The sequence below is a fragment of the Schistocerca cancellata genome, chromosome 4 (assembly GCF_023864275.1).
Source record: "Schistocerca cancellata isolate TAMUIC-IGC-003103 chromosome 4, iqSchCanc2.1, whole genome shotgun sequence".
Classification (NCBI taxonomy): Eukaryota; Metazoa; Arthropoda; class Insecta; order Orthoptera; family Acrididae; genus Schistocerca; species Schistocerca cancellata.
The window spans coordinates 514,089,542-514,115,370 of NC_064629.1; the positions used below are offsets into that span (position 1 = coordinate 514,089,542).

At 42.8% G+C, this 25,829-nt stretch overlaps 1 protein-coding gene across 1 annotated transcript in view; it reads right to left on the reverse strand.

Moving 5' to 3' along the window:
* LOC126184299 (uncharacterized) overlaps positions 1 to 25,829 on the reverse strand; it is a 574,731-nt gene that overhangs the window by 372,230 nt on the left and 176,672 nt on the right. The window contains exon 3 of the mRNA XM_049926676.1: positions 8,634 to 8,666. Coding sequence (XP_049782633.1) covers positions 8,634 to 8,666 — 33 coding nt within the window. The remainder of the gene's footprint in view (positions 1 to 8,633; positions 8,667 to 25,829) is intronic.

Below are 25,829 nucleotides of genomic sequence, written 5' to 3' on the forward strand. Positions count from 1 at the left end.
TCTTGTCCGTCATATCATGAGCTCTGCCTAGTCTTGTTTTGGCTATGCCTGTTCCTTTCGCGTTTCCATTTCACAACAACATCACCAACAGTTGTCGTGGAGAGCCTTAGAGGGATTGAGGTGTCCCTGGTGAAATTGTTGCTCAGGTGAAATCCAATGATTAGTAGACGTTGGAAGCCAGTGAGCCAACCTGACTGACCCATCTTGCTGTTACTGCTTCTCTGCTGACCACACAATACTCAAACGGTTCGAATAGCTCTGAGCACTATGGGACTTTACATCGGAGATCATCAGGCCCCTAGAACTTAGAACTACTTGAACCTAACTAACCTAAGGACATCACACACATCCATGCCCAAGGCAGGATTCGAACCTGCGACCGTATCGGTCGCGCGGTTCCAGACTGACGAGCCTAGAACCGCTCGGCCACACCGGCCGGCACACAATACTCCCCGCCTGACTTTACACTGGCGGAATCACCTCTCTTCACATGTAGCGGTCAATTTCTTATTACATAGGAGTGTGCGGATACTTTTGATCAGATAGTGTAAATGAGGAATATCTAACTTGAGGATAGAATGCCAGCATTCACCTTCATATTAAAGTAGATCTAAAGTAGGACTTGTTTTCCAGAGGCAGAAGGCCCCTGCTTTTACAAGTTATTAGAGACTCGCGGAAAGAGGTGATACTGCTCAGTACAGCCGTAATCAAATCTGAACACGAGAGTGAAAATAATTACTTCTGCTAATAATTTTCAAGGACGTTTCCTTTCGCTCTCCCAAAACCACCGTATAAGTTTAATGGAAGGAGGTTTGGCGGGAGGGATGGGGGGACTCATACCAATACGCTCATAAACGTTTGTACAGCATATTTTCATAATCTTCTGTGAAGAAGACACTTTCTCGAAATTTTACAGCATGCCTTCACATTCGGGTCACATCTGCTGTACAATATCTACTTTACTGTCGTTTGTGTAAGGAATGAGACTTCCACAAACAGTGCTCTTCTACAATACGTTATTGTTTCTAGAATAAGTCAGATCTGATATGTAACCCTGAGTGAACAGTAGTACTCTAGATCTGGTCGTGAGAATGTCCTATAAACTACTTTTTACCATAGAAGACAGGATAAAAGAACGATAGAGAATGTTAATCTCATTGTTTTGTTTTTTCGAGATGGCCTACACGAAGTACTGAATTTACGCAGATCACAGCCCGAAGGATATCAATGATTTTTGTTTAAAAACTACATCTTAATTAATTATTTGTTCTAGACATAATCTTCACAATAAACGTTATGGTGTAAATCCTGTCAGCGGAACAGTAACTGCACACGCTTATGTATTTATATACTGCATACTGGCCATTTACGGGCTTGTAACTAACTACTTATTTGTCTTTAAAGCTCTGTTTGGCATGGAAGACGTAGTCACTGCAAAAGGAATCTGCGTTACGAGAGAACCTTTATCTACAAGACTTTTTAAAATATAATCAAAGAGATTAACTGATTTCTGCATCAAAGAATGATATAACACAAGGCAGTAGGCTTAAGCACCATTTGCGAACTAGTATTCTATTAATGAATGTAACTATTTGTCTCAGATGTTTGCAATATACTGAGTTCCTGTTCTTCTGTAAGTTAAGATTGTGTAGCTTATTTTCAGGTACGAATTTTCTTTGAAAATTCAAATGGAACTCTATACCCACGGTTTCCTCAATTACAGACATGTGGTAAGTCAAGAAAAATGTAACTTTCGTCTTAAAAAAAAGAAAAAAATTACTGTCCGGCTGCAGTTTGTTTACAATCTCAGTGTTACAGCCACAGACGACGAACGCTTTTCTGCAGAGCCATATACATATCAATGTGGATTCACTGCGACGCTCATTTGAAATTCTATTTAGCCTCCACTTTCATCTCATAGAACATCTAAATTAATTCCCATCAGTCAGTTTCTTCTTTTAGCCTAGTGAAATATGACGAGAGCAAGTCCAATAACTGTCTTGAAGCTCCGTCAACATTCAGTAATAAAGCAATTGGAAAAGATCTGTTACGACACGACTAATTGCGGTCTGTGAAGCGACAGGTGTACATCAGAATTTTTAATTTCAAATGCGGCGGACGTGGACTTGCCGGGGTATTATTTCATGTGAGATACAGGCTTGTCTCAATTGAAGGCGTGTGTCCATCAACAATGTCATAGTAGGAAATTCTTTAGACTGTCTTATGCGACCACACACAGTATACGTCTGTATTTTCGCTCTCGCTCGCTCTCTCTCTCTCTCTCTCTCAGATTGTCAAGTGGAGCAAAAATGAACAATACTGCCGTCAATTTGCGATTAAACTAATCCTAATCGACACGATTATACGATTGAAGTGAAAAACACCCCACCGACGCGCCATGTTGAAGGTTGTCATCCGGTGAAACACCGTGAAGAAGTCCGTAACTCTCTGCCGTGAATCCGACACGAATAGTCGACCTTTCAGGGTCTTTTTAAGGGGTCGAAGGCGCGATAATCGCATGGGGAGAGATGAGGACTATGGGCGAATGCTCGAGTGTGGATGAAGTTGGCTTCCCAGATCGACTGGCGTCTTGTGTCGAAGCACGACCAGCGCGAAACTTTTCACACTTCCACAACGGTGGTTTTCGACAGACATGCTACCCCATACATATCCCTCACTCTCCCATGGATGTCTACCGATATTTGTCTTTCGGAAGCCAAGAAAAGAATAACAGCACGCTTGTCCTGTTTGGACGCATTTGGTAATAATGTTGCCGTAGTTCACGTTCCCGTATTTACCACACGCATGTTGGAAAGACACGAATGGAACTCTAATCCCTTGCCTTTGTGTCGGTGCTTACATACTTGCATCGGAGTCGTGCTATGTTGCATATACGCTGCAGCAACGTCCTCAGACGTAAGCCTTTCTATCGCCACTTATAATTTCAAGTCGTCACACGACTGCGTTCACGCCTTCCATCACGATGGAAATTTTTACCAGTAGATAGATGACAAACAGAAACTGAGAACGGACCATAGCCTGCTCGATGTGTGATGCAGTGTGCAGTTAGTCATGTCCCTTTTAATCACGTCTTGTTTGGTGTCTGTCTCATGATGATGACGATGATCATAATAATGATGAGGATGTGAAACAAGATGGTGTAGAAGGGCCGGGTCAAGCTGTACACTACGTCGCACTTCCAGCCAGCTGTGCTCCGACCTTAGTTCACAGCATTCTAGTTCTGCACACCGTACTCGCTGAATGAACTGTTAGTCCTATCCTCGACGGCAGGAAGATATCGCACGATTCGACGGTTGGTGGACATTTCTCAGGTACGACATATTGCACCACGCGACAGCAATGTGGGCCAATAAATAGTGCGGCTGGCTCCAGTAGCCCGCATTGTTGGACCGCGCTACTGAAAAACGCCCGCCTGCATGGGGGCACTCGCCGAATCAGCCCGCGCGGAAATTTATCCGCTGCAGATGACAGACACAACGGCGGCTGACAGGAAGGAAGGAGACATTGCGACACCTGTCAGCAAACAGTTGTCAGCACCTGGAACACTGGCAGATTAGAACTGCATGTCTGCTCTCTAGGTAAGCACTGGGCTGGTATTAATGCAAATCATTAACTGTGGGACTACTCATACCGTATTATTAACAAGTACAGGGTGAGGCAAATAAAAGTGGCCCCAAGAACAGAGTTCCAGGGTACAAAGAAAAACGGCAGGGAAAAGAAATACAGTACTAACCTGACTAGAGCAGATGTTGCAAGTGACCACCATTCATGTCATGGCACTTATGGACCCTGGTCAGCAGGATGCTGAAGGCTGATCGAAGGTGGACTGCTGCAATTGCTGCAATTTCATCCCAAATGTTCTGCTGCAGTTCTTGCAGACTATGAGGGTTGTTGCGATACACCTTAGACTTAAGGGCTCCTGACACATGGTAACCGCACACTGAGAGATCAGGTGACCGGGGGTGGACAGCTAGGGCAACGACAAGACTGACCTCTGCTGACAACTCTGTCAAGCGTGAGGATTGTTCAAATGTGCTCCAAAGTTCGGCCGGCTTTATAGGCAGTTGTTGTAAGTAACTTTAGGTCTTTTCCTCCTCCGTTAATGCTGTCACAAATTCACGTCCAATCGTTTCCACTCGTCCGGGCCACTTTTATCTACCCCACCCTGTAGTAAATTCATGCAGCAGATGTAATATTTCAGTGTGTATGCCACAATTTTTAGATTTATATGAAACAGAGAATGAGGAAAGAAAGGGATGCTATGGGTGGGAATTCGTGGCTTCCAGTCACAAAGGGCAATTTGCTAATGCAGTGGTGAAAGTTGACAGTTTGTGCCTGACCGGGACTCGTAAACGGATTTACCGCTTCTCATGAGCGGCTGCCGTAACCGCTTCGGCCATCCGGACACGGTTCCCGAGCGATTCAAATTTCCAACTTATCATACGATGCAATGCAGCGTCCCTCGTCCATTAACCCCATTCTCATAGATCATTGATTACCGTAGGAGTTCGGACGATATTAGTGTATTCACACTGAAACAAACGTCAAGGAGCCGTCTCGCTCTTACATAAAAGTATATATTTGATTGGTGTCTGTTCTGTCGGACGTATCTGACAGAACAGACACCGCTCAAATACATAAATTACTATTTTTATAATTTATGACATCATGAGGCGATCAGTTGAAATGAATGGATGTAGCACCCATCCTAAGATGACTGTGCGGTGAGGTTCGTATTTCATAAAGACACGATCTCAACCATTTTTGTGGTGGTTCCTTGAGAGCATAATTGAGAGCAGCGCGTATTCTGTGTGGGAGGCCTGTTTCCTGCAAGATGTAGTGTTTGTTGGGATTTTGCAGCATATTAAAGCATTCTATCGTTCAGTTATCAGGTGTTTGGAAGTCGCAATTCAGGGTACTAATAGAGCACCATTCGGATCACACACTCATGCTAAAATATTAGGAAATAACTCTTCACTCGTACTGCAGCGAACTTCACGACCATGATTCACGAACAAGGATTGAACATAGGTAACGTTTAATAAGACTGATAGTCTCAATCACGAATACTTGTGTTACACAGGATTAAGTCTTCGAGACTACACCTTCGAGAAAAATATTATGAGCATTGCTCTCGAAAGATGAGCCTTACAGGAAATTAGCAGCGTTAGTTTGGTAGTCACGGTACGCTGCTCTCCCTCTCTCTCTTGTTGGGCAGCGCTCGGATCTCCCTAAGCACCTCGCCCGAACTGCTACTGTTCTGAGGACACCCTGGTTGCGTTTTAAATCTGCCTCTTAACATAGGAAGTAGACAGTGAATGAGCCGGGAAAAAACTCAGAGGAGTCATTTAATCTAATTAAAAAACAACTACAGTCTGTCTATGGCTAAAATCACTAGTTAGCAGAACTGGCTCGCTCTGGTGAGCGCCTTCAGCAGACGTTTGACGTTAACTGCAAGGCCATTTCCACTGACGGTAGACTACTGGCAAACCTCGCCATACCAGTGGGTCTAGGGTGCTTTTATGCATACGTTTACTTGTTGCTGCAATATCTGCTGTAGTCCTACCATGTTTCTTCCAGAACCCACCGCTACAACGTATGAATTGTGTTACTTTGATATTAGCGATATGACAATTTCTGATACACGCTACATAATCTTCTGTCGTCGAGTTGCTTAGTTATATCATTCGTAGATCAGATACACGGAGTTTATCGAAATGAAATGGAATGAGTGAGTGTGTAGACAATGTATACATGATTTGTTTGTGAGTCTTGCTACAAGCAGCCATTTAGAGGTCACTACATGGCACACTGGCTTAAATGTAATAAGACTAACTATATTAGTCTTAAATATCACTCGTGTAACTAGTGATGCATTTCAATTTCTATTTGCAATTTTTTAGCTCAACATGTTACCACTAGCTTTTACTGCTACACCGTCTCATTTGACAGAACCCTTAAGATATCAATCATGGAGAAAAATTCTTGGCCTCCTTTTTCGTTTGTCTACTTCGATATAACTGCTGAATGATAAATGTCAAGTATTATATTGATATGGAAATTTCTATAAACAAACTTTTCTTAGACAACTCTAGAGACAAATGCTATTTTGTCGAAAACTGAAATTTTGAGAACCGTGGCTGTAATAATTTGAGGTTTATTATTCAAATAGAAATATGCCTCAAGTACCGTTTAAAATTTTTTTCAATTAAACCATGACCCATTTCGGATTTCTTACAAATTATGTTACTCATGTGAAGCTGGGTAAAATTTTGTAAATGTTTATCGCGTGTGCTGCCATTAAACATAAAAGTAAAATCTTTTCCAATGAACTTAACAGCAATCACATAGTGCACGTCCACTTATGTGTTGCTTTTAAAGTTCTAAAAAACACGCGGCCATTTCGTCAAGCAGAATCATAAAGCACAAAAGTTTTCACCACAATACATATTTTACCTTTTCATAAATGTTTTTATAGAGGTCAAAAGAGCTATATCTCTAGTAACTATTACCAAATAGTGAACAAAAATACTTTCTCTCTATACTAGTGCTGCAAACCAATTACGAATACCAAACTAGGCCCAAGCAAGAAAACAAGGAAATCCCTAAGAGCGATCTGAAGACGGATTTTTAAGAAATCCGAAATCGGTCATGGTTTGATTTTAATAAACTTTTTAAAATCATTCTTGTGACTGGTTACTGTTTCAGCTATAAACCTCATGGAGACAAATGTTTAACAGTGATGACTAAACATCACAAAATCACTGAAGTGTAGCCAACAATCAGTTAAACACATAATACTAGACTCTCAACTGCAGGCATCTAAGCTTTATGGTACTAACATGAAAACGTTATGAATGTCTCAAAGAGCAATGCCATTCCAAACTAGGCCCAAGCAAGAATCACAGGATTAAAACACAGTTTTAATCTGTCAGGAAGTTTCAAGTCACTGCAGAGTGAATATCTCATTCTAGTCCATAGTTAATTCAAAACCAGACATGTATCACGAACAATTCGCTGGTCAGTAATGAACAATTCATATATGGTCTTGTATGACTAAGAGTCAGATGACGGAAACAAGCTTTCTACTTTCCAGAAAACAAATCTAGCAAAATGTTCTCTGAACTATCCTCTGTCACGTTCTACAACATTTTTGACATTGTGGTTGGTATTTGAGAGTGATCACTATTTCGTATAGATGGAATCCATGATGGCATCTAATAGCGCCAACATCATCGCATCTGATTTTCGTCTAAGTACGACACTGCATAACGCACTCTGTAGGGCAGTATTCACCTGTACAGTGTTTCACACGAACTCAGCCATCGATGTGATTCACATTGAGCGAGACCCACAAAGACATCTCGATAATCGACATGTTAATGCGAGCATCAGGGAACTCATTTCAGCAACAGGTAGCTTTTTCTTGGTGCTAGGGGTTTCCTCGGCCAACGGACTTACCACAGTGTAACACCACTTCCCGTCAGATCACCGAAGTTAAGAGCTTTCGGGCTGGGTTAGCACTTGGATGGTGACCAGTTGGTCTGCCGAGCGCTGTTGGCAAGCGGGATACACTCAGCCCTTGTGGGCAAATTAAGGAGCTATTTGATTTAAAAGTAGCGGCTCCGGTCTCGTAAACTGACATACGGTCGGAAGAGCGGTGTGCTGACCACATCCCCCTCCCTATCCACATTCAGTGACGCTTGTGGGCTGAGGATGACACGGCGGCCGGTCGGTACCGTTGGGCCTTCATGGCCTGTTCGGGCCGAGTTTATTTTAGTTTTTAGGGGTTTCCTGGAAAAGGGAGTTCATGCACACAGCGTAGCAGAAGCTGGTGAACTGTGAGGTCAGAGAACAAAACACCTGGTGGGAATATTTCAGCGCTTAGAGAACACTCAATGGCCGTCTACGGAAACACACTGTCTTGCTAATGTCTATCACCCAAATCAAAGTATCACGTTGTGGGCCAATTTCAGGTTTAGAACTTTGCCAGTTAGTTACACATGCAACACTGCAGTTGAACTGTTACTGCACGAGTTAGAATTTCACAGCACGACCAACAGCATTCACGTAAGAATCATTTTTGGTTCTCGTTCTTATTCCGTAACTTGGTAATGGAGCACTTTTCTGAAAGACGAAGAATAGTGATCCCTGGTTTGACAACATACGTCGGGTTTCTGCACTTCCTTATACATCTTATCGTTGCCATTCATAAGAGGCTGCTCAGTCCGCACTCGAAATGTGTAATTCTAATCATTTATGTTCCACACGTCGGTAGTGTTCAGTGCACGTGTGGTACCGATTTATAATTCTACGAATATCTTAAAAACAGTTGTATCAGACTAGTCTGACAGAAATACGTCTCTGGTGTGCTCGGCTTTGAGTAAACTTCATATGAATGGAGTGTGTCTGCACAGCAAATTTATGGGTAACGGACCATCGCTTCAGCGATAGGTTTCTGAGCTCGAACTAATGTGTGTTACTGTTTTACCGCCACATGAGAAGAACGCTAACGCGTCCACGGAATTTCTTCGCTCTAGACAGCACGGTATGCGGGGCTTTGTCTGAAAGTTTGTTTAGGAAACATGGCCGACGGACGTGACGATACTCACCTGTCAGACCAGCACAGCGCCTCTTCCTGGTACCTGAAACACAAAACACTTTGGTGAGGAAAGTACGGATCCACACGAAATCTTAACGAGAGACATTTTGTGAGAAGACATGCATGCATATTATAGCAGTATCACCAGCAAATTTCTAAGAAGAGTGGTTCTTGCTAATTTTCAAATTTATAGAGGGCCAAAGACCGTCAGCACTTGTGTTTCATTTATTAAGAGCGACAGCAAATAGGAGACAATTCTAAAAATTTGATTAACTTGACCCTTAAACCGAAAAGAGGTGTATGATTTTTTTGAATAAACGATTTCTTTGCATGTAAGAGTAAGATCGTTCGTGTCTGTTCTTTACACATGTACCTGCACCAGATATCAAGAAGTGAAGTAAGTGAAGCGAAGTGGGGAGAGAGAGAGAGAGAGAGAGAGAGAGAGAGAGTGTGTGTGTGTGTGTGTGTGTGTGTGTGTGTGTGTCCACGATGGAAAGATGAATGTAATGAAACGTGAAAGATACATTTATTACGGTTCAGTGGATACCTTCCACACAACATATGGAAGTACTAAGCAAATTTTCGATAGAGAAGTGAAACATTCACTGCTGCGACTGAAGGCGCATTAATTACGTGAAAAGGTGGAATGGAGGTAAAATGCTGAACTCAGAGTTGGGAAGAGCTGAGTTCATATCGAAAAATAGGCTCACTATTTAGGTTCAATGTTTTCCTTACATCATTCTGCAGGAAAAACCTTTAATACACTAACGCTAATTTCTTCCGCGAACAATAGCGAACTGTTTCCGATAAGCCTCCCACTTGCCTGAACGGCAACAAGCAAACAATTCCTCATAATATTTACAACAGTGAGACATAAATTCTTGTTCTCCGTTAGTTATAATTTGTATTTATGTACCTTTTGTAATAAGATGCCTCTCACACTACATAAAAGGAAATAAACGGAAAAAGAAACGGCGCAGAACACTAATTTGCTGGAAGTCAAAGGTTGGCTATTATGAGGCGATGAGACACACATATATAACTGCAGGTCACCTCAAGATCTTCGATTAGATTTTGACCTACCTACTTATTATTCACGTCAGTTTATTGTCTGCGTGGGTCTTCTGTATCCACAATATGTAATGGACACCACTTAATCTTTGTGGCTAGTAACTCCGTTTGTATCAACAAAGTGACTGTAAACTATTGCCGAACCAGCTTTTAACGTGGGTGAGACACTGAAATGCTGAGACGGTTTCTTTCGACAGCTAATAGCCGACGCCCTCCCGTACCCCTCTCTTACTGAGATAGAATTGAGTTTGCGATCGCTTAGCCACCAAGAGAACTAAAAAAAATGTTCAAATGTGTGTGAAATCTTATGGGACTTAACTGCTAAGGCCATCAGTCCCTAAGCTTACACACTAATTAACCTAAATTTCCTAAGGACAAACACACACACCCATGCCCGAGGGAGGACTTGAATCTCCGCCGGGATCAGCCGCCCTAGACCGCTCGGCTAATCCCGCGCGGTCCCAGAGAACTGTCGTGATTTTCTTAAACTACTTAAGCCGAATACAGAGACGGCTCCTTAGCAAAACCAACGTGAGTTACCTGTTGTATCATTGTACAGAGGAGTACTCAAGCCTCCAATGACATTGCCGCCCTCTCCACGTTTGTGTTTAATTCCTGATTTTATTCGCACCTTTCTCCAACTCCAAACCTGTCTCTTAACAGTCCGCTCTTATATCCGCAGAAAACTTTGTTATGGAATTTTAAAATTGCATTTCGTGCTCACGACGTTAGGAATGGATTTCTGCGTCTGAAAACTTTACTTTTTGCTGTTAAAGTATCTGCTTTGTTTTAAGTGAAAGAACCACTACTGATACCTCTTCGGTTGTGATTGGCATCCCGCGTTCTTTGTGGGCATAATGATGAAATCTTTCATCGCCGAACACATGATGGCCATTTGTATCCTACAATTTCTCTTTCATATTTCGAGCTGTTATTCACCTGACATTTCATTTCCAAAGATCATCGTTGTATAAACATTTAAAGAGATTGCAGAAGTAATGTGGAGCGAAACTGAATGGAGCTAAATTGAGCAGTCAGTCACCTTCACCGGCAGTGCTTTCGATACCAGCTGGCTTCATACCCAACATTTTTGTGTCGGGGTCAGCCAACGACTGTGAGGAGCACGTAAACTAACCGGCTTGGTTGCCAATCGAGTGCTGCAACTGACGTCACCACGCTTCATCAGCGCCAGATAAACTCATGCAAGAGTGCGTTCAGTGCAGCTGGTATACCTCATATGGTTTATAGTCTGGCGTGTTCTGTACGATCAACAGCGACACTCTGCCCACACATTCAAATATCGCTTGTATATCATACGTTCATTCCTGTGTGTGTTTTTTCGATTCTTTTCACTTATGAGTTTAAATGCGCCAGTGGATCTGCTTCAACTTGTGGTATAACCATGCCAGCTGTGTCTGTCACAGTTAAATTTGTCATTCGACTGAGACTCTCTCATTCTAGCAAGTGTGTGGATAGGTAATGGTGTGATTTATTTGTATGCAGTGTACCATCTCCCGTGCAACCTATCGATTAACATGTACGTAACTTCTCAGTAGCAAATGCCATAAGAGTTCTGGAAGAAGTCTAATTGAATATTTGTCAACACATGTCGTTTCAACACGTTAACTCATAATCATATCCAGTTTTCAACCAGAATACATATTTATCGATACTGGACAGAAAGTAATTTGACTAAGAGGGCGAAATGCTTTTGAATTCACGATGGCTGTATTCGACCGAACCAGGTCGGACAGCTTAATGCTCAGCGTGGTAGCTTACGAGACAGGAATGTGAACCAGACGCATGTCGGTTCAAATGGTTCAAATGGCTCTGAGCACTATGGGACTTAACTTCTGAGGTCATCAGTCCCCTAGAACTTAGAACTACTTAAATCTAACTAACCTAAGGACATCACACACATCCATGCCCTTTGCAGGATTCGAACCTGCGACCGTAGCGGTCGCACGGTTCCGGACTGAAGTGCCTAGAACCGCTCGGCCACTCCGGCCGGCACGCATGTCGGATTAGCGCTAAGCTTCACAAGCAGGTTTCAAAGTTGACATAAATATAAATTTTCCCAGGTAGTGAAAATATTGGACGCCTTACGACGGTATGAAAGTGAGGAGAGAGAGAGAGCTAGTCGTATTAAATTTACTGAATGAACCCTATTTACAAGATCGCGATGGAATCATAAGATCAATTTGTGCTATTCCTTTTTCAATTCTTCTGTGGCTCTACTGTTCCTACACTTGACTCGCATTCGGAAGGACGACGGTTCAATCCCGCGTCCGGCCATGCTGATTTAGGTTTTCCGTGATTTCCCTAAATCGCTCCAGGCAAATGCCGGGATGGTTCCTTTGAAAGGGCACGGCCGACTTCCTTCCCCAACCTCACCTAATCCTCTGAGACCGATAACCTCGCTGTTTGATCTCTTCCCCAAACCAACCAACCAACAAATCTACTGTTCGTTGTGAACCTTCGCCTCCTCAACAGTTCGCCGGCAACTATCATAATCAAATGCTCGACCTTTCATCCTCTACAGCCCATCTTCTGCAGGTCCTCCTTGACTACACCAATCCAGCTGGGTCTCTGTCGACACCATCTTTTTGGAACCCCTGTATTTCCTTCTAATATCCTTATCTTCCGCATCACTCACCCGTGCCATGTGCTCGTCCATAAAAATCTCGCTATTTTCACTATTCTTCTAACAGGTGAGTCTTTACATACAGCGTCCAGCACACGACTGTGCTCCTCCTCCAAATTCCTCTTTCACAGTTTGGGCCACGATTCTTCGAAGTATCGGTCTTTCAAAGCGATGTAGAATTAGAATATCTTTTGAGATTAATGACCAAGTTTCCGAGGCATGTGTGTGTACTGGTAGTATAAGCGTTTTGTTACCAATTAATCTGCCGATTATTCTTTCTTGATTTTACAAGAGGTGTAATTTTAATGAGTGACTGTCAACTGTATCCGGACACCCATATGTAATGCGGAACTGAGCACTAGATATCACGAGAGGCGGATCTGTCAGTATGAAAGGAGGCGAGGAGTAGTGTGTTGTTGGTAGAGAAGCGAAAACAGCAGAATGGGTCGGTCAGGGGAGCTCAGTAACTTCGAACGTCGACTAGTAATTGGATGTCACCTGAGTAACAGATCCACCAGGGACATTTCAACCCTCCTAATGCTGCACAAGTTGGCTGTTAGTGATGTAACTGTGACGTGGAAACGCGAAGGAACAACCACTGTTAAACGAGGCAGACTTACGTACTGATGGATAGGGGTGGTTGTAAAATATCGCATGAAATCAGTGGAAAGAAAGACGCTTGAGTTCCAGAGTGCTACCAGCAGCCCACCTATCCTAGGAAGTTAAGGAGAATAGGGTACAATGGGCGAGCCGCTCCTCATACGCCTTACATTTCTGCAGTCAGTGCTACGCGACGCTTGAGGTGGTGCATAGAGTGACGCACTGGACGGTGGATAACTGGAAACGAGTGGACATTAACATTACTCAAATGGACTGCCTACGCAGAATCCCGACCTCAACCGGATGGAACAACTTTGAGATTAGTTAGAACGTCGACTTCACTTCAGACCACAGCGTTCAACACCACTACCTTCTTTGGTTTCGGCTCCTGAGGAAGAATGGGATGCTATTGAAATATTCAGACCGCTCACTGAAAGCGTGCCCAGCAGAACTCAAACCGACACAGAGGGGAAGGGTGGACACACCACATATTGCATTAATATCAACTTACAGATGTACGAATATTTTTGTTTACACAGTGTGTTTTAAGTGCAGAACTCTCTGAAATGTATAATTTTGCACAGTTAGTCAAGGTGGCATTTTCTTAAATGCTTTCCTAACTGTCTTATATTTTGTTTTCTGCTGACTGATACTTCCACTATATGAATCAAATTTGTGATTACCAAAGGGTCGGAGTAAGAGCTATTTTAAAAAAATTCTTAGACTATCATGAAAATATCTGTAATGTGGTGCAACAGATAACGAGGCAGACGACGGGAGATTGGAAAGTATTGCAGATAAACCCTAAATGTGCAGTATGTACTATACGTAACGGGGGTTTCAGATAGAGATGAAAGACCGGAAGACTTGAAGATCGATAGATAGTAGGACAAAAAGGACCCCGCATAGTGTATTACGGAAAGAGCGGTGGAGGAAGACAGCAGCAAGTAAATCACGGAGTAATTTCGAGGCGCGACAGCGGCGACTGTGAAATACGTGCCGAGTGGACAATGCCGCGGCGGGATGCCTTCGCGCCGAAATATGAATTAGGCGTCGCGCCGCGCCGTAAAACACGCCCGACGCGCCTGCTGTTTTCTATTCAATCAGAGCGTGAGCATGCGTCGTATATTTGCCAAGCCGGAGTCTTCAAAACACACGCGAGGCTTGTTGACGGGTGATAAGTGGTGGCACGTATGGCACCCCACGTTCCACTCACACTAAGGGGAGCTCTGACCCGGCAGTTTTTCTTTGCGCACGAGACGGACCCACTGTGGAGGCGTGTTAAGAAACGCAAGCAGACGTTTAGCCAATAGGACTGCACATTAGCTTGAGGCTACACACACTGTTTCATTCTGCCAGGAAGTTTCGAAACCGTGCACTCTCGACTGCAGTGTAAGAGATTCATTCTGCAAACAGTAGCCTAAGATGCGGCTGACCCATTTCTCTGCAGCATTCTTTCTCCCACGAGCAGTATTCTCGAAGGGTATTCAGTAGGAATTCTATGAACTTTGGAATGAAGGAAAGATGAATTGGTGGACGTGGGGCTGCGAGGGCGTCCTTATAGCTCAGTCGTTAAGATCATTGCCCGTGGGAGACAAGGCTCCGGGGTCGAGTCCCGGTCAAGCACAGTTTTAATATGTCAGGAATTTTCAAAACCGTGTTCATTCCACTGCAGAATGAGAGAGTCATTATGCACATTAACTGTTAGCCAGTGGAAGTAAGTTACCGATGTACGTTGCACACACCCTCCGCCTCGTTCACGAGTAGCTGCATAGTACGTTGTAACACTCCCCCCGAAGAAGCAATGTTACATTGCTCACCTTCTCATCACCAATTCCAATGCTATCCTATTTTCCCCCAAACTGTGTGTTACAAGTTTCTATTTCCTGCGTAACGATTTGCATCAATTTTCAGTATACAGGGTGTTTCAAAAATAATATACGTATTACAAAGTATTATTTTGTCCAAACTATCGATCGCTTCTCCTCGGCTCGGCTATAGGAGAAACGAATACATAGTCTAGTTTATATTAATAGCCGCCAGATGTCAGTTGTCTTCTGTTTTGCTTGGTAACCTTCATAAGTTTAAAACAGCTACTCTGCAGCACAAATCATTGTGTGTTCTCGAGTTTGCAAAGTTTAATTCCGTGATTACAGTGCAAAGACGTTTTAGGTAGAGGTACCAAATTGATGCTCCTAATGGGTTGAACATTCGCAGATGGTATCGGCAGTTCCTATATACAGAATATGTATCTAAAGTAAAGAGTCCTGGCCGCCCTCGTGTTCCTGAAGAAAATGTTGCACGAATTCAAACTGATGTCCAACGTAGTCCTTCAAAATCAACTCGTCGTGCCAGTCGGGAGTTTCAACTGCCTACAACAACTATTTGGCGTGTTTTGAGACGTCGGTTGGTTATGATGCCGTACAAGTTACAGCTGTTACAAGCTCTGCGTCCTGATGACAAACGCAAACGTGTGGCATTTTGTAACGAGATTCTTGATGCTACGACAATGATAACACTTTCGCACAACGCATCATGTTTACTGATGAAGCGACTTTCGATGTTAATGGTCAAGTTAACAAACACAATGTTCGAATAAGGGGCCTAAAGAACCCACATGCAGCCATCGAACATGTACGAGATTCAGCCAAAGTCAATGTGTTTTGTGCGATATCCCGATCATCTGTTTACAGCCCATTCTTCTTTGATGGAAACACGGTGAACGGTCAGCAGTATCTCGCTTTGTTACAAAACTGATTTTTCCGAGGCTGCACGAAGACAACTTCAATTTTCAACAAGACGGGGCATCCCCTCACTGGAGTCGCCAAGCGCGTGAAAATCTGAATGAAGCTCTACCGAACCGTTGGATTGGTCATCAAGGAGCTGGCGACTTAGCATGTCTGAGCTGGGCTCCACGGTCACCGGGTTTTATACCCTCTGACGTCTTCCCCGAGGTTTCCTTAAAGACAACGTTTATGTACCAACACTCCCACAGAACCTGGAAGAGTTGAAAAACCGGATCCGTACTGCATAACATCAGCGACGAAGGACATGCTTGCCCGAGTATGGGAGGAATTTGAGTATCGATGTGATATTGTTCGTGTCGCTGATGGAGGACATATTTAACACCTGTAATCTGAACTTGAGGGGTTCGTAAATATATGTGTAAAGATTCATATTCCAATTTCTTAAAGTTTAATAAATATATGCATTCGAAATAGGTATATTCTTTTTGAAACTCTCTGTACTTTGAGAATGTATTTAGGATCGGACAATGACGCGCACAACGAAGGCTTCTGTTTAGAACAGTCAGTTACGGTTAACAAGTTTCCCATTTATTGCTTCATTTGTTAGTCAAACACCAATAATCGAAAATTCACACCCTCTGAAAAATGAATTTATGCCATGACCATCACTGATTTATTTCAGACTGGGAATAAAGACCAATGGTTACACTAAAATGGTGAGTCCAGCGAGCATGCAGCGCGAACAATAACGATGATTCACAGAACATTGTTGAGGTAAACATTACTTTTACTGCTGGATACAGTGGAATCAGTTGTTACTACATGGTTGTTGATGGTTCAGTATTCAACCAAATGAAACAAAAAGCTTAAGAACAGTGTCAAAAAATTGCACAAATCTGTGACATGTGAGATGACAGGATCCAGACAACGTGATAGTAGCAAGCCACGGAGAACGAATTCATGAAGAAATCATAGGTTTCCAGCTGAACTACCGAAAGAATGTTTTTACGTCTTGTCATTGATGTCGTCGTAGATAGAGCAGTAGCACGGTAAGAAAAAGGCTAGATAAGGAAACGACCGTGGTCGTCTTGAAGGAATCTTCCAAGCATTCGCCAGAAAAATTTTAGGAAACTACTGAAAGACTGAATCAGTGCACTGTCTCAAACTTGAACCGTATTTTTTTTTTTCAAAATACAACCATCTCTAAAGACCTCCTCATCTATTGGACGTCAAATCCTTATCTTACTTCATTTTTCTTCAACAATTAGAGATTAGCGGCTTAGCTACTGCGCCACCTTAAGGCGTTTTCCAATGTCTTGTGACGAGGAAACGAATTACGCAACTCCTCTTCGTGCCCTTCGTCAGCACGTTAACTGCTGGAGTGGTGGAATGTAGGGCTAGCAAGTAGATTTCCTAGTTGAGAAAACCGAAGTTCAATTAACAGCTCAGGGCTCCTAATTTACGCTGTCGATTGTGCCCCTAAATTACTTTACACGGGCGCTGCGGAGATGGCAGCGGCGGTAGATGGCTCCTGCCCATTTCCAGCTCACACACAAAAAAGGCGGATGCGTTTCGCTTCCAGTAAGCGCATCGTCGTGCATGAGTAATCAGATCCCAGGCTTCGCCGATGAGCTTAGGCTGTGTTTTGTACAGCTCTTCGAGCGGTTAGCATGCTTCTATTGTTTAAATTGTGGGAATATCTTATTCTGAAAATAGTCTGTCACATCTTGATTCTACGATAGTTCATGTGAATAAACCCTATGACAGCTGATTGGTAGAACGCACCGGAAAATGTATCAATATATTACTAGTAAAGTGTCGTTATTCAGTAAGTTCTTTACAAAGAGTGTGAATTTGTTTACCGAAGCAGTTTGTATATGAAGTCAAGTCAGCGTCACGACATGGGATTTTCAGGCGGAAGCAGTTTGCACTGAATACATACGTAGTTACATACTGACAAACTATCGTCTTTTCTAACGTAACAGTTTCTAACTATCACTAATTGTTGATTGAAGGTCGTACCTAGCAGAAACCGGGTGTAGGCTTCTACATCCATATCAGAATTCAAATGTAGAAAAACGAGAAGTCTGTCCAAAAAGTTGGTAACTTTTTAAAAGTATTTGTTTCATGCACAATACTAGTGATTTTTCCTCCCATTATCATTAAACTTTTGTGACTCAACAGTATCCCACTATCTTTCAGTGTTAAAGGAATAGATTATCTCGGAGTTTAGCCATTACAGTGAACTCAAAAACTTAAATAAAAATGTCACTGCTACACAAAGAAAGACAATCTAGTTTTCTCCTCGTTCTGGAGCGAAATGGTATCATATATCCTTGGTTTAGCCCGTAAATTAAAGAACATTTTTTGAATATACGAAGTACGAGTTGTTCTATAATGAAGACTGGCGCCAAATGTATCACTCACAAACAGTTCATTTCAGTTTTTTAACACTCAATAGTTCGGAAACATCGTAAATGAACAATCTGCAACAAGAAAATTATCTAATTCCATTACCACTCATTCGTTTCAATGTGCACAACAGTGGTACCAACTGTGAAAAACTCAATTCCGTGGAGTAGTTACAAGCCTCGTAACCTTAGTTTCCGGATATCGCTCGTATGACTCGGCCGAGGCCTTGGGTGTAAGAAGTCTGCATTTTGGTTGTTCAGAAAGCATTCCATCTCGGAAATCACCTCGTCATTCATGTCACGCAGTGGTTTGTTCATCTGTCCAAAGGGGGAGAAGTCATTAGGTGTCATGTCAGTTGAAGAGGAGTGGGGAAGCAAAATTTGAGAGCCCAAAGGAGCAGCATGTGTGACTACGTCCTGTGCAGGATGAGGGTTGTTGTAGAGGAAAAGCATCCCCTTGGACATATTGCTGCGATGTTTCGTCTTGACAGTCTCCTGTACCCTCGTTGGCAGATTTTGGTTGCGTGCTCCTATGACGATTGACCCTTATAAGCTTGATCTGTTAGCACCAAACCGTGGCAGTGCCAATACACACTCAGTCTCACCTTGGCCGATAACGGTTGGGTTTTCGACTTTTATGACTGTGGTGAGCCCATATATCGTCATTGCTTGTTTTGTCGCTTTATCTCTAGATCGTAGTGATACGCTCAACACTTGTTCACACTGTTCAAGTTGGCTAAAGGGGGGTCATCTAGACCGGCCCGGCTGTTTCAACATAACCGCTGGTTGTGAGTAGTCGACGAATACAAGCGGGCAGCGAGGTTTTTCATGTTCAAAATGTTGTGTAAGTTGTTGAAAACTGGTCCATGACTGATTTTCACGTTTTCTATTACCGCCTCGACTTCGACACGTATGTCTTGGCGCACCAAGGCCTCCACTTCTGTTGTGACTCCCAATTATTCACAGAGACATATTCTGCGATTTCTTTCTTCGTCGTTCAGACTTGTCTGACCACGCTGGATCAGTCTGAGCCACTTAGCCACTGTCATGTAAGATCATCGGACATAAAATTTGCCACTCCAGTGCGCACGAACAGATGAACCGTTAAGCCTTTACAGACGTTGCAGCGAACGAGTCACGCCCTCAACCGCGCGCACACAGCCTCTACTTGAGTACAAGGCAGTAGCGATCAGCAAGATATTTATGTTTCAAGCAGACATTGTACATATACATGGGTAACATAAGGACGTGACTGAGTGGCAAAAAGAGGCGATTGTGTTTGGCTGTCCCCATGGCCATACCGTGTGTGAAGTTGCTGGATTTGTTAGAATTTCGCAGCTGACTGTTCAACGTGTCTACAAGCAGTGGTGTAACAGACGAGGTCACGAAACACGTCGTCAGAATATCCTGACTGCGAGGGGCAGAAGACTCGTTTCACCGCTTGTCAATCAAAATCGCTTCCAAATCCGACAGGAATTATTGCAGGCAATGAATGAAGATCTATCCCAAAGTATCAGCGAGACGGGACTGCATGCTATGAACCTTTGGATCCATTCACCTCGCACAGGCACATGAAGACGGCAACAGAAAATGTCATAGGTCTGGCGCAATATATGACTGGTTTTCTTAGCAATCCCCCATCCTATTACATCTCGACTAGACTGAAAAATCACCTGACTTGGACCCCACAGAACATCTAAATGGCTCTGAACACTATGGGACTTACCATCTGAGGTCATCAGTCCCCTAGAACTTAGAACTACTTAAACCTAACTAACCTAAGGACATCACACACATCCATGCCCGAGCAGGATTCGAACCTGCGACCGTAGCTGTCGTGCCGTTCCAGACTGAAGCGCCTAGAACCGCTCGGCCACCGCGGCCGGCTACAGAACATCTGTGTGACACGTTGAGACAGCGGGCAAAAGCCTGATATCAGCTTCCCCGCAATTTGATGGGATTGCGTGATCAAATCCTCAGTGTGTGATTTAAAATGGATGCGACGTACCTACACAATCTTGTGGACTCACTTCCTAACAGAATCCAGGCGGTTATCAAGTCAAGGAGCGGAATTACACGGTATTAAATAATGCTTGTAATGATTTCTATAGGGGTGACTAAGTCTTTGTCCGGTGAGATTATTATTATTTCTTTATTGTTGCGTTTCATCCACATTGACAGTTTGGGTTAATGGTGACTAGTTTCACGCTTTTACTTTCATTATTGAACCACTATCAAACTGGTCACCAAGAAGCAAAATAGTCGCAGCACTGATATGGAAAAATGAACAAATAAAAAAACTGAATACAGCTAAGGATCCTTTTACCAGTACAATGTCGGAATTCCACACTGTTTCATATGTTGGTGATTTGTTGTCTTACAGATCCTCCAGCTGAGCACGGATTGGCTGGCTCTGAGAACTATGGGACTTAACATCTATGGTCATCATCCCCCTAGAACTTAGAACTACTTAAACCTAACTAACTTAAGGACATCACACAACACCCATGAACACGGATTGGTGAAACGTTGTTCTCCTTCAAAAGCAGAAAACGAATTACCTCAAGATTGTCTCCTCGATTTTGTTTTAGCTGTTATAGCTGCGTGGTGCAGTATTTCACATGTTGTCTCCTTTGTTGTAAGATCTCTCTTTTCAGACAATCGCAGTTATAGAAGCTATTTTTATATGTGTTGTAGCAAGCCTAGACAATAGTTCAGTAGGCTTGACTCTCATAATCTCGATTATGATGCTGCTGCTATCAGAGTAGGCTTTCAAAGAGTGGGGCGAGCGGCGTTGCGCTTTGACGTAAGTAGACTTCAGCAGCGGCGGCGTACAGAATGTCTGAGGGCGTGTCTTCGTCGACGTCTCTCATTCGTGGCTGCGTCTGGCAGCTTGTTGTGCCGTCGTGCGGTACCCACTTTACCATAGAATCTCACTCTTCGGACGACACCACAGTTAATGGTTCAAATGGCCCTGAGCACTACGGGACTTAACTTCTGAGATCATCAGTCCACCACAGTTATATATGTTAAATACGGCATTTTGCGACTGTAATAAAAGTCTTGTTAAGATCTAACGTGTTTCGCCTTATTTTAAAGCATCTTCAGTGGTAGATTTTTTATTTATTACGTCAGTCTTCTCGTTCTTCTACACATACATGGCGAGATGGAAGTGGTTCTTCACAACACAAGAACGTGAATATATTTAGCGTTAGTGAATGTACTGTGCACTAAAATCTACCACATTTGTGTAGAAGAACGCGAAGATGACATAAAAAACCTGACCACTGAAGATGCCTTAAAATGAAGAGAAACGCGTTTGGTCTTAGTAAGAATCTTATTACAGTCGCAAAAGACCATATTTGACCTATGTAGCTTGTACGGTATTGCGTCACGAGGTGACACAATGGACTCGCATTCGGAAGGACTATACCAATCGGCGTCTGGCCATTCAGATTTTGGTTTTGCTAACTTCTCTAAATCGCATCACGCAAATGCCGGGATGGCTCCTTTGAGACGGTGTGGTCGATTTTCTTCTCCAGCCATGAAACAACCAGAGCTTCTTCTTCGTCTCTAATGACTTCGATGTCGACTGGACGTTAAATCCTAGTCATCACTAATTCAAGGCATTTTTCCAGAGAGACTGAGATATGACACTTTTAAACACCTTTAGAAGATAGGGGATAAGAGAGAGGTTAGTAAATGCCGAGCGGTTTCACTGCGGACATTATTTTCCAAACTTTTTGAGAATTTGATGTGTTGTAGAATAATATCTCACCTTAAAACCACCATATCCTCAGTAAATCACAGTTTGGGTTTCAGGAGAATTACTCTACTGAGAATGTCATTTACATCTTCACTCAACAAATTTTACAAGCATTAAATAATAAAATAACGCCGGCTGGCGTTTTCTGCGACTTCTCTAAGGAATTTGACTGGGTGAATCACAGTACTCTTCTAGATAAATTGAAGTTTTATGGGACTGTTGGGGAACAACCAACCAATGCATAATGCATATCTCATCAAAATAATATAGAAAGTTGTTCTTTGCAACTCAACCAATGTAGTCCTTGGAAGTAATTGTGATTGGGGGGAGGGGGGGGGGGGGGGGAGAGAAACTGAATATGAGGTTCCCCAAGACTCAATATTAGGTCCACTATTGTTCTTCATAGATGTGAACATTCTTCCGTCTAATATACAACAAGTAGAATTAGTTCTTTTTGCTGATAACACTAGTATTGAGTACTACAACAATGATAAGCGTAACACATGGTGAGGAAATAATGAATATGGTGGCAACTTCAAATTCTTAGGTGTCCATATTGACGGGAATTTATGCCGGAAAAGGCACATTTTTGAACTTCTAAAACAACTTAGTTCAGCCAAATTTGCACGTAGAGTCACTGTAAATCTTGAGGAGAGACATATCAGTAAGAGGGCATATTTTCATTCAGTAATGTCATATGGAATAATGTTGTGGGGTAAAGTCTTCGTTGCGCAAAAACGTGTTGTAAGTGTAATATGTGGTGCTCCTCCACGTTCGTCTTGTAAACATCTGTTTGAGGTGTTGGGCATTGTGGCTACTTTTCGCAGCATGTATAATTATTCGTAAAGTTCGTTGTACATAATCCACTACAGTTCAAAAGGAACAATGATGTACATACTTACAATACCAGAAGGAAAAATGGCATTCATAGTCCGCATTAAGGTTGTATTCAGCACAGTGATACAAAATGCCTGACAGACAGCAATGTAAAATCTGAAAACAAACTGAAAAATTTTCTCCATATGAATGTTCAACATCTAGCCATATTTAAAAATTAACTTGCGATGTTAATGTAAAATGACTCGTTCTAAAGCATTACAATTCATAGTGTAAAACGATCCATGACACTAACTACTTTTTTTATTTATTTCAGTTCGTGCCAGGACTGCAAACTTGTATCTGCAAACGGTCACAAGTTGATGGCTCAAATGGCTCTGAGCACTATGGGACTTAACTTCTGAGGTCATCAGTCCCCTAGGACTTAGAACTACTTAAGCCTAAGTAACCTAAGGACAACACACACATCAATGCCCGTGGCAGGATTCGAACCTGCGGCCGTAGCGGTCGCGCGGTTCCAGGGTGCAGCGCCTAGAACCGCACGGCCACTCCGGGCGGCTCACAAGTTGATAATGTGCCTTTTTTTGAGATGATAATTAAAACCTTGTGACCTCCTGTGAATCTTTCAATAACCGACCACGCTTCAACAATACTAATTTTTGAGGAGCCCTCGGTTCTAGTCACATGTAGCCTTATCGTCGATAAAGCTCGAAAGCTCGCCCTGGCGAAACACGTTTGTCAGAGCGTACTGCGCTATTACACGGCGTATAGCGAAGTTGTAAGAACTATTGTTCACTCAGAGGATGTTTCTCTGGCACAAGAAGTTAACCATTTCCAAGAACCAATACGCCACTCTGAAGCGGTGTCGCTCCCGGACTTGGGAAGAAATTTAAGACCTTCGAATGATGGTATTCTCAATATTAAGCATCCCACGGGGAAAAGGGAGAGGGGGACAGGGCGGGGAATAATTGAGTGAAGGCGAGAAGCGAGGAGGAGAAGGCGCGATGAGACGGATGTGTGATGGCTGAGCGGCCGCGCCCTCCCCTCCCCTCCCGCATTACTCACCCTTGATTTACAGGGCACGGCCGATTTATTGCCGACTTTTGCATTCATATCGCGCGCGGCCGCTACACTCATATAAAAAGCTTTTCGCTGTAAGCCGCCCTAGAAGCGCGCTGCTCGCCGCCTGGGGTGGCCTCTAGGTGTCGCCAGCAAGGCGCCGCGCCGCCTCAGCTCCAAATTACTCCCGCCAGCTCGCTACAAATTAACGGCTACTGCTCGCAGCGAGCAATCAAATTTACATTCGTCTGGATACATAATTTTAATGCCAAGTCTGCGCTTCCTCTAACAGAGCAGTTGGACTATCTACATAGAGTATTTATCTAAAAAAAGTTCTTGGTAGCTCTACGACAATACAACACTTTATTTCTCATAGGGAAGGAACTTGAGCATTAACGTCACGTCAACGTTGACACGATTGGAGACGAACTGCTAGCACAGGTGGCTGATGCATTCACTTAAAGTTATTAAGCAAACGACAGGAAGCCTACATTAGGATGTCACGGACGGAGACTCGAAAGCTGCTCCTTCGAATTACGACTTCCATGTCAGTGCTACTGCACTATCTCGCTCGGTCTTTATCTTTAGACTGTTCTTATCACTTTAGAAACTTAAAAATAATTTTTTGGACTTGAGGTCCGCCAGTTATGCAAAACACCATTTTTATCAGTAACCAAACATGTTTCGGCACCACTGTGCCATCATCAGTGGGTTTTAGTTTTTATTTTTCTGCAATGTGAACATTTTTGTTACATGATTATAAAATTATGTGCATTTTTAGTTCAAACAACAGATCGTTTCTTTTTGTAAATGCCTTTACATTTGGTGAGCATGAATTTTCTGGACCACTTTTGTGTTAATTATTGCAGGTAGCCTATCATCGGCAACCAAACTATGTTGATGAGAAAGTTTTTTTTGCTATGAGTTAACCTATCTTCTAGAGTGTAATTTAGTTTTTCGCGATGTTTTCGCTCCTATTTTCTATTTATTTGCGTTTTTGTGAGGCAAGCACTTCCGTTCTCCGAATCATGCTGAGACGTTGTGATGCATACGTAGCTATAACAAGTATTTTCCACAAATAACTTAGTAAAACAGTTTTCACTACACCAGAACACACTGTTGCAGATGACAAGCTACCTGTAATAATTAACCCGAAAGTGGTCCAGAAAATTCATGCTCACCAAATGTAAAGGTATTTAAAAAAAGAAACGATCTCTTGTTTGAACAAAAAATGCATGTTGTTGTTGTGGTCTTCAGTCCTGAGACTGGTTTGATGCAGCTCTCCATGCTACTCTATCCCGTGCAAGCTTCTTCATCTCCCAGTACTTACTGCAACCTACATCCTTCTGAATCTGTTTAGTGTATTCATCTCTTGGTCGCCCTCTACGTTTTTTACCCTCCACGCTGCCCTCCAATGCTAAATTTGTGATCCCTTGATGCCTCAGAACATGTCCTATCAACCGGTCCATTCTTATTGTCAAGTTGTGCCACAAACTCCTCTTCTCCCCAATCCTATTCAATACCTCCTCATTAGTTATGTGATCTACCCATATAATCTTCAGCATTCTTCTGTAGCACCACATTTCTAAACCTTCTATTCTCTTCTTGTCCAAACTATTTATCGTCCATGTTTCACTTCCATATATGGCTACACTCCATACAAATACTTTCAGAAACGACTTCCTGACACTTAAATCTATACTCGATGTCAACAAATTTCTCTTCTTCAGAAACGCTTTCCTTGCCATTGCCAGTCTACATTTTATATCCTCTCTACTTCGACCATCATCAGTTATTTTGCTCCCCAAATAGCAAAACTCCTTTACTACTTTAAGTGTCTCATTTCCTAATCTAATTCCCTCAGCATCACCCGACTTAATTCGACTACATTCCATTATCCTCGTTTTGCTTTTGTTCATGTGCATCTTATATCCTCCTTTCAAGACACTGTCCATTCCGTTCAACTGCTCTTCCAAGTCCTTTGCTGTCTCTGACAGAATTACAATGTCATTTGCGAACCTCAAAGTTTTTATTTCTTCTCCATTGATTTTAATACCTACTCCGAATTTTT